The sequence below is a fragment of the Cryptomeria japonica genome, chromosome 1 (assembly GCF_030272615.1).
Source record: "Cryptomeria japonica chromosome 1, Sugi_1.0, whole genome shotgun sequence".
NCBI classification, from domain to species: domain Eukaryota; kingdom Viridiplantae; phylum Streptophyta; class Pinopsida; order Cupressales; family Cupressaceae; genus Cryptomeria; species Cryptomeria japonica.
The window spans coordinates 401,536,697-401,546,982 of record NC_081405.1 but is presented as its reverse complement, the minus strand read 5'-3'; the positions used below and the strand labels follow the sequence as shown (position 1 = coordinate 401,546,982).

The 10,286-nt window shown below is 38.0% G+C and overlaps 1 protein-coding gene across 1 annotated transcript in view; it reads left to right on the top strand.

Moving 5' to 3' along the window:
• The first annotated feature begins 2,042 nt into the window (after nucleotides 1-2,042).
• LOC131065698 (uncharacterized) overlaps nucleotides 2,043-10,286 on the top strand; it is a 46,379-nt gene continuing 38,135 nt past the window's right edge. Inside the window, exon 1 of the mRNA XM_058000286.2 lies at nucleotides 2,043-2,434. Coding sequence (XP_057856269.1) covers nucleotides 2,077-2,434 — 358 coding nt within the window. The 5' untranslated portion in view covers nucleotides 2,043-2,076. The remainder of the gene's footprint in view (nucleotides 2,435-10,286) is intronic.

Sequence of the window (10,286 nt, the reverse complement as noted above, 5' to 3'; positions counted from 1 at the left end):
AAATAACCTGTTCCAAACTTCTGTTCAGTAGAACAAAATGCTTTGCATTCTAAAAGTTTTTACACAACATAACTAACAATGTTACTCTCCATAGTTGTACCTGCACCAAAGTTTTGGCCAGCAATGCCTCACAATAGAAGACCATCTACAAAGGAATGAAATCTCTGCAATGTTGTTCATAAATGTTGTAAAAAAAGTGGACCAAAGAATAACATTCCGCACAAGCCTTTCTACATTCATATGCAAACTCAACGACAAAAGAACATTGGAAAGGCTCAATGGCTTACTGAATACAACTTATGAGGTAACCATTTTCACAACATGCATGTCTTTATTTTTCAAATGCACTGTTTGCACACCACAGTAACATTTACCCATCTCTTACAGGTTGATGGTATCTTAAAAGTGGCAAATCCATTCTCAGTTCCATTCCATGCATTTTGCCCACAATGCAATTATAAATTTGAGAACTATGGCATGCTTGAAGACAACAGTGCTCACTGCACCAGGTGTCACAAAAAAGTAAACTATGTATACTCACTTCAGCTGAATACAATACTTACAGTAGAAAATAAAGAAACTATACAATGCTTTCTTGATAAGTCCACAATTGAACAATTGTTGCTAGCACTTCAAAATACTACATATGAAGATTATAAAGAAGACAAATCAAGAGTTATCTTCATTCTATGTGATTTTACAACAAAAGGCCACTTCACTCTCAACCAAAACAACCTCATTACTCATGCCTTTGTTCTTCACGAATGATTTCTACAAAAAGGTAAACATGATACATTACATTAACCTTTATACATTTCAAACATTTTTATTACCTCTATATTATAACAAATACTAATTTACAAACAATAAAACCAAATTTTGTTCTGCAGGAAGGAGATAATCTCTAAGGCATAAATCATGGATACCTGTCAAATGGAAGAACTCCTCTCAAATAGACTACTACTGGTTAACAAATAAAAGCAAATTAGATACAAATTTGCTTTCTCTGTTAAAACTTTATATTTATCTTGCACTCTACAAACTGTTGCTTACTGCACTCTAAGACTCAACAACTTTTTTAAAATATTGCTAATGCTGATAAGACAAATTTATTATATTATGCATTGTCCAATAAGACAAAATTTATTATACTCAGTTGTCCTTTTGGAAGACTGGATCTACTAATATGTGATTTAGGAAAAAAATTATATGCTCTATAAGAGTATATTTAATTGTTTGAAGAATTATTTTTATAGGCATTTCTTTTTATGACTTAGTACAGGCCCTATCAAAAGATGTTTGCATATTTGGAACACTGTTTCTGTATATTTATATTTATGCCAACAATATGTATGTTAATATCAGATTTCAATGCTTGCTTCACATGTTAGAAGATTGTTTCTCTATTTGTCTAACAATAACCCTGAACGAAGGTATGTCGAGCTTGTATGTATTCTTTCATGGAGATTAATCTATGAATCAAATTCTTACTATTATTCTCATGGACTTTAATTTAGACATACACAAATTGGTTCCACTAAAGTAATTACAATTGAACTGCTATAATGGTGAACAAGACCTGTTGTGACCAGTAAATGTAATGTTGGAAATGTTTTTTATTTGCATCTATCATATTTGTAAATGTAACAAGTTTCTAATTTCTATCATATTTATGTCTCATTTTTGAAAATTATGCTTTCAAACTTAGTTACATGTTTTTGTGCATGCTCATTTTTTCATATGTTATTTGTTTACTTATTCAATTCTATTATACTCTCTTTTATATTCAATTCTCATAATTGCCAATCGTTCCAAATCACAAAAGTTAAAACAGGCAGCGACTATGTTGGCAATGCTCATCGAATTTCGATTTACCATGGCAATGCCATTTCCTTCAAAATGTCAAATGCACTTCCAACAATTTTTATACTAATCAATAAACAACTCGACAGGAACTTGACGCTTTGCGTCTTTTGTTAAACACACGCAACTTGTACCATAATAATTAAAATAAAATAATAGATAAACGCTTAACCCTATCGAAGTGAGTTGAAAGCGAAGGGAAATCTGAATGGCATGAAATTTGAAGCAATACAAATTTGTTTAGTGAGTTTCGTAGCAGTAAAAAATTGGGAATTTGGCGAGGGGAGAATCGAGATGCCAAAGCGGAAGACAGGGGCGAGGAAGAAGGCAGAGAAGCAGAAAGCGAGGCAGAAGGGCATAAGCGAACAGCAATTTCACATAGAGCTGGGGAAGCATCCCTGCAACTCCCTTTACACGTGCGATGTGTGCTCGCGTGTGCAGAAGAATAGGGCCTTCTGCTACTTTTGCGCCTCCGTCACCAAAATCCCCTCTTGCGCCAACTGTGGGAAGACCAAATGCATGGCCTCCTCCTCCGACTGCCTTCTCCTCCACCCCGCTCGCAACGTTTCTGGTATTCATTTTTTTCACATTCTCATTTTTCATCCTTTTAAAATTAAAACCAGTGAAAAGGAAAACATATACTGATGATAGAAAAATTACATCTTGGAGTACAACCGTGATTTGACATTTCTGGATCAGGATCGCCATTCTCAAGTTTCATATAAAATAAATTCAATTGTAATGTAAACATAAACTACAAGCAGTGCGGAATTAGTCATCAATAACTGAAGAAAATGTAGAGTAATGAATAAGCCAATTAATTTGTTCCAGTAGGAATATTAGAGATGCCCCAGTTAAATGGTTAGATGTAAAATAAATCATTTTGTTGTCATATTTGGGTCCATAATTATTTGAATCTTCCTTTGCTGAATCAATGTTGTGATTTCTTTACTTGAATAATGTTTCTTGCTGTAATTTTCTAAGTTTTATAATGATATCAGAGCGGGATTGAGTGTGACTCATCGTTGGAGTGCCCAAGAATATGAGAGCATATTGAGTTCTGATTCTCATAGAATTAGAGTAGAGTATGATAGATAGAGTTTGTTGTAGAGTGAGTAGCATAGGCATAGGTGGTTGGTTTAGGAGCTCAAGGGTGTTGAATATATCAAAAGAAGAAGAGAGATCAGCTCAAAAAATGCATGTTTTCTATCATTTTCCAACAACAAGACATCCACATTTGGGGCAGACGAACAACTGAGGACACTTGTAATGCCCCCTTTATGTTAATACTCAAGAATAAGGGAACAATTAACTTGAAAGTCAATTGCAAGGGAATTCTTTCTTATCCAAACCCTAAAATTCCCTATGAACCTTGATAATCAATGCTTAATAGAATGATAACTGGTACCACTAAATGCAAGAATAATACCACTTATAATATATACTACTAATCAATAGGATAGATTATCACTGCTATCTCTGATATAACACTCAGATATATGCAAAGATGATCTTACATCGGATCTGCTATGATTAGCACAATGTAATTGTTGTCATTTTTATGACATCCTTGGTCCATTAGTGAGAATCGATCAGAGATATGTTCTATGGACCAGTGCTGCCTCAGTTGATCAAGGAAAGAACTAATGGAATCATGAAATATGAAGTGTTGTCTTCCTAGGTTTCCCAATTCTTCCCTTAATGAACCCGAAAACCCAAAATCCCAGGTTTCCCAATTCTTCCCTTCATGAACCCAAAAACTCGGAATCCAGGTTTCCCAATTCTTTCCTTCATGAACTTGGAAACCCAGGTTTCCCAATTCTTCCCTTCATGAACTTGGAAACTCGGAATACCAGGTTTCCAACTTTTGACTTTTGACTTGCGACACTTCTAGATGGCGTGATCAACACTCAAAGCTCTTTATGCTCCACCAACTCTTGCGACTTGTACACTTTCATTCATAGAGCTACAGGGGCGCATTTAATGTTTTTGCAGGATGGCCATCAAGTGGAGTACAGGGCCATGCATATTTATGGTTACTTGATGGCCGTCATGTCAAGCTTGCATGCTTTGACTTTTGTTAGGCCTGCATGCTCTGACTTTGGAATGTTAGGCAATCCACCTTTTAGAACTGCTTTTCTTCTTGGGATTGCAATGTCAAGGTATGGTCGGGTTGCTTGCATGTACACCATGGCAGGTTTGTGCACTTCCCTGCCTTCCCTGATTGGCATTCCTCTATGCACGCCAGGGTCAAGGTTTCTCTCCTTAACCATTGGTCTCTCCTTTGCAACCAGTTTGGTATATAAAGGCTGTTATGCCTCATTGTAAAGAGTTCTCTCCCTACTGGCTTGAGTTATTCTTTGCTCTTTCACTTCTCTTGAAGACTTGCATATTTTCTTGCATTTCTGCAATTGTAAGTTTGGCCATTGGTCTTATAATGAATTGAAATTATCGTTCTTGCCTTCCTTTAACTTATGCATGTCGTGTATGTTTTCCTTACCTTCATTATAAGTGTATGTTTTGCAACTTTTCTCTCATGTATATGCCGTGTTAACTTGTTTTTGAGTGTGACTTGTGGGAAACCTTCTCCTCTCTTGACATTCAACAAATTCTAACCTCCATACATGTGTTTGAGGCAATGAATCAGGACTTGGACTTGGCGAGTCCGAATGGACTCGGGACTCGGACTCGAGAGTCAAAACTCAGCTCGGACTCGGCAAAGTGAAAAACTTGAAAAATTTAGAGATTTTTAAAGATTTAAAACTTGTTTCATGCACTCTTTATTTAATACACCTTAAAGACACAATAACATCATCAAATAGAAGCTAATTTGATTACATACACAAGTATACATCAATCACATAATTATAAATGCAAATTGTAGCTGAAGGAAATAATAACATAGATATATAAATATTGTCAAATGCATACAATATTACAAAACTCATGGAATAAAAAATCCATGTCATCATATGATCAAATGAGATGCAAACTCTTCCTTTCCAACTCTTGATGCACCAAATGAAAGTATATGCTGTTCTATGGAATTGGAGCCTAATTAGACTCTGAGGTTAAAATTTTCCTACTTTTATCAGTGCAATTGTCCCCTTAATTTTATGATGGGGGTTTGGGGGTAGTGCCCCCAAGTTGGGGTCAATGCCCCTTGCGGGGTCCAGAGGCAGCGCCCTTGGCGCGCTCCCTATTGTGATACAAGGCGGGGTCGAGGGCAGCGCCCCGCAAGGCCAAAAGACTTATTATTTTATACAGGTGTCGGGTGTTATTTTTCTATTGTTTCTCCTCACAACTCACCTTTCTCCTCCTATTTTGCCAAATGAATGAAATGAAGTTCACTTTTAGGCTCAAAGCATAATATAAACAAAAAAAAATCAATTCAAAACATATTAGAAGTTGTGTTTTTTTTTAAAGTTAAAGTTAGATGCTGCCGATCGAGTTTGGGAGTTGGGACTCGTCAAAATCGGCGATTTTGGGCAATTTTTTGACCCAGACTCGTCTGAGTCTGAGCTCGAGCCCACTGGACTCGGCGAGCATGAGGCGAATCGGAGATTGCCCAAACTTGCCGAGCATGAGGTGAATCGGAGATCGCCCAAACTCGCCGAGCATGAGGCGACTCGGAAATTGCCCAAACTCGGCGATTTTGGGCGATTCTCATTTCTCTAGTTTGGGGTAATTCATGCAAATGAAGTTTGTGCATCTACTGGGTATTTTGATTGATTCTTTGTGTCACTTCTAGGTGGGGCGAGAAACATCTCTTATCTTGGTGCATCACCTCGTTTCTTTTTTGCATTTCCTTCTTCCCTTTTCCTCTGCAAGCTGTTAGGATAGGTTTAGAAGTAGAATTTGCAGTGTTGAGTTGCTTCAACACTTGCACTTGGATTGAGAAGGAAGCCGACCTTCTCCAAATATTTAACCCCTTGCGCAAGGTCCCACAATTCAGAGTTGTTTCCATTTTTCACAAGGTTGTTGAGTTGATAGCTTAGCAAGGGTGCAAACTTTTGTGACAATAGTTTTTGGCACGACCGGTGGGACTCAACCTTCATCAAGTTGAAAATTTGGTGTGTTCTTCAGTGTATTTTGCCTTGGCGGCAACATTTCACACACCAGGCGACTCTAAGAAGAAATCTAGTGGTCAAGCAATCCTAAGCCCAAACCAACTGAAGATTTGGTGTGTGTTCTTCAGTTCATCAAGCCTTTGGAGACAACATCTTTTAAGCACCTGGCAACTTTGCAATCATTTGGCGAATTTGTGGTATGTTATCAATCTCTGGTTGAATACATCTGTTTGCACTTTAAAATGAGTTCATATCATGGGTGTAACTTCTATTCACCCCCATTCTATGAGAATGCAAGCCATTTCGCCCCTCCTTACCAACTAGACCAAACTAGGACCGCTCCTAGTTTCAACCCAAAGAACTTCACTTCAGCAGTAGGTGGGTACTTTCCTAATGCTTGCCACCCACCCACGCTTGCTCGACCTTCTTGGCAGCCCAATCAACTCCAAAATGATGAGAAGGTGGAAATTACAGACTTGAAAAACATGTTGCTAAACTTGAGAGAGCAACTAGATGAGATCAAGAGGCAACAAGAGTGGGATTTGCAGCAAAAGGAGTTGGCCTATCAGGCTCGACTTTGGCTACAACATGAAGATTTCCTTGCAAGGCAGCTTGCCTCTACTAGGAAAGAGGAAATTAAGCAATTGGCAGCTATTGAAATGCAACCAATGTAGGAGGAGAGTTTTGCCCCTAAAGTACCCAAGTTTGAAGTCCCAAGCTTCAGGCAGGGTAAACCTCCCAAGCCTTCAGATGAGCCTCCTAGGTTTGAAATCCCAAGTTTCAAAGGAGCTCAAGCTGTTGTTTTACAAGAGCCTTCTCCTTTACAACCTCCCTTACAACATCCCCTATTAGATCAATCTCCTTTTCCTGACACTATTTCTCTCTTCAAAGGTGGACTTGTTGTCTAGAAAGCTGATTGGATTCATCATCAAGGAGGAGGGGAGGTGTTGTCTGCTAGTTATGAGCTTCCTTGTACTCAACAAGATCAAGCTTTAGACCTGTCGCAAAGGAAATTCGAAGATAATCTACAACAACAGGGCATTAAGCGAGGATGTGAGGACAACATGGAGGAGTCAATTAGATCAAGTCATGATGTTGATCATTTAGAACATAAGTCATCCTATGATGAGAATGGTGAAGAAGAAAATATCTTTGATGTCTTACCTACTTTGTTCCATTTTCGGAGGATAGGATGTGTTGACGTGCGTTTTGTGACTACGCCGCAACACAGAATAAAGTTTTTCAACTGTCACTTTACTCTCTCTTGATCAAAGTTCAATTGTATGCTAAGATTGTGATAAGTTCAAACAATTGACTCCAAGGTTTCGATTATGCAATGGACGTGACTCAGTTGGCTTTGATGTTTGCTGGTAATCCAAGGGGACTTACGTTTGGATCATTTTTTCACTTCTTTGCAGTGGTTGGAACTTCATCATCGAATATAGCAATTCTGTGATGCTTCTGCTTCAAATGAACTGGACTCGAATGGATTGAAATTAAAGGGGAAAGGGTTAGAAGGATCTAAATCTACTCCTAAGGGTAGTGATACCAATAGATAATGCTCTAATGGACGAATTCCAAATAAACCAAGTTCTGCTTTGCCAAGATCAACTACAACTCCACAAGAACTGGTGTAATCTTGCAAGGATGTTGAAGGATTTTCATATCGGGAAAGTGCATTTGAATACCCAAAATGGCGCAATCCAAACGACTATCCACAATCAAACTTAGCACAAATTTAGTGGCTCAGACTAACTTTACATGACAACTTATAATCAATAAGATGCAAAAAGTATGAACTTTGGAAATTCATCAAACACCATTACATTCTCCATTGAAATCAAAGCACTACTATACTTCTATTTTAAGTGAGGAAGGTGAAACCATGCAAGTTCTGAAAAATAACTTAAGTGGACACCATCTGTGAACAATTTTTCATTGTTATTATCGCAACAATTTCATACAAATCTGCTTGCTTTACAAATGAAGGGGTCACCCCCTTATATAGGCCTCCAACCTTGATTACATGCAAACCCTAATTAGGGTTTGACCCAAAAGATTCCACACACATGATGCAACAAGGTGGGAATAAACATTAAATGCCCATAATGCCTGCTTACAATTAATTACATTCCTGCCAAAACTGGCATCCATTGTGCATTAAATGCACCACTTCTTTCAAATTCGCCTAATACATCATAAATGCAATAGATATTCCTCCATGCAAAATCGCCCATGGTGCCATAAATGCACCATCATCTCTCGAATGCGACGGCTACATGCAAGTGATGCTCCACCACCTCGCCATGCATTGATTCAGCTGTCATTTGGTTAAATATTAAGGCAATGAATGCCACCATGCTGCCATGCATTCAATAGATTCTTGCCATGCAAATAGACCCCACTGTCATTTATAATTTTCCTGGTTGTGCTTCATTAATATGAAATATTCTCTTTGCATGTTGCTAACTCATCTTTTACAAGAATCTTTCTATTTCAGGTTGACAAAAGACGTTTTGGAAGATTTTCCTGCCTTGGAAGAATTTTGACAATCTTTTCTTTTGAATGATTCATGTACATCTAAAATTCTTGGAGAGAGAAAATTCTTAAAGAGAGAATTTTGTCCTTAAGGAAATTTTTTTTGCACGCTGTCCTGAACGAAGATTTTCCTGACCATTGACCATTTTCCATGCTTAAGGAATTTTGTCTTGTTCTGAGATTTGGAGAGAGAAAATCTTCTTACTTAGCCGATTTTCTTGGTGCCTTGAAATTCTTCACCTTGGGCACATTTCTTCCCTGAGGAAGGAATTTTTTCAATCCTTAGCCAAATTTCACATTTTCCAAGAATTTTGTCTTGAAGGAAGGAAATTCCAACTCCTAGTCAATTTTTCACTTTCTTGGAATTTTGTCCTGAAAGAAGGAATTTCCAACACTTCAATTTTTCACTTTCTTGGAATTTTGTCCTGAAGGTAGGAATTTCCAAGATTTTGAGCTTCAGAATTCACTTTCTTGGAATTTCCAACACTTAGTCAAGGAATTTCCAATATTTTGAGCTCCGGAATTTAGGAGAGAGAAAATTCTCTTCCTTGATCAATTTTTTTCCTTTCGTCTTGAAATTTCTTCATCCTTTGACAAATTTCCACACCTGAGAGAGGAATTTTGATTTTATTCCTTGACTGGGATTTCCATGCCCCTCTTCCAATGCCAATTTCATCACGTGGAGGAATTCCTCATCTGGAAGGAAATTCCTTCCTTGTCTTGTTTTGGCGCTATGCTTCATGTCTTGGGTGCTGTTTAGACCTCATGGAGGAATTCTATGCCTTGGACAAAATTCCGTCACCCCTTCTGTCTAGTGCTTTGAAGTGGCTTTGGGAGCCAATTCACCCCCATGGAGGAATTTCATGTCTTGGAAAGAATTCCTTTACCCCCCTTGTCTAGTGCTCTACCCTTTGATTGGGCTTGGAAATCATATGATGCAGAAATTCTGGTCATGGAGGAAAATTCCTCTTGACCCTCAATTTAGCGCTCATCACCTGACTTGGGCGTTGATTTGGGATGGTGCAGGGATTTTTGGGGGTGGAGGAAAATTCCTCCACACCCCCATTTTGGTGCCCAACTTTCTACATGGGCGTGAATTTGGCAAGGTGAAGGAAAAAGTGGTGTGGAGAAAAATTCCTCCACACCCTCAATTTGGCTCCCACCCCCTTGAAAGTCATTTTGCCTTGGCAAGGATTTATCATTGATTGCTCATCAGACAACCAATTTTTTGCTCATTTCTGGATCAGGATGTCATATTTGGAATTGAAGTGATTTCTTGCCTTAGGAGGATTTTCAATGCCTTTCCACTTTTGGAATGATTTCCACACAGCCATTTTTCGATCAATTGCCTGCTTTTTGATTTTTCGGATTTAGACAATCTTCAGGAATGTTCAGTCTTTAGTGTTAGGACCCCTGCTTGTGAAGAACCTGCCAAGAATAGACTTACTATAAATAGTAAGTACTTCAAAATGTTAAGATTAGGGCAAAATAGGATGAGACAACACTTACTAAAAATAGTAAGAATGATTTTCAATGAAATAAATACAATCCAGGAGGCAATGAAATCCCTAAAAAATAGGAACTTTCTAAAAATAGAAAGTTGCTCAAAATTCGCTAAAATTTCATTGGCAAGTTCCTTGGAGGGCTCCGATTCCAATGCAATGTTTAGTTTTTCCAAAACCCTAAAGGAAATGCCTCAAATACAAGTCTGAAGGGCAAAACCCTAAAATGGACAAAACAGGTTCTAGACTTAGCCAAATTTATTCAAACGACTCACATACTTGATCAAATTCACCCCAAAACACTTGCAAACCA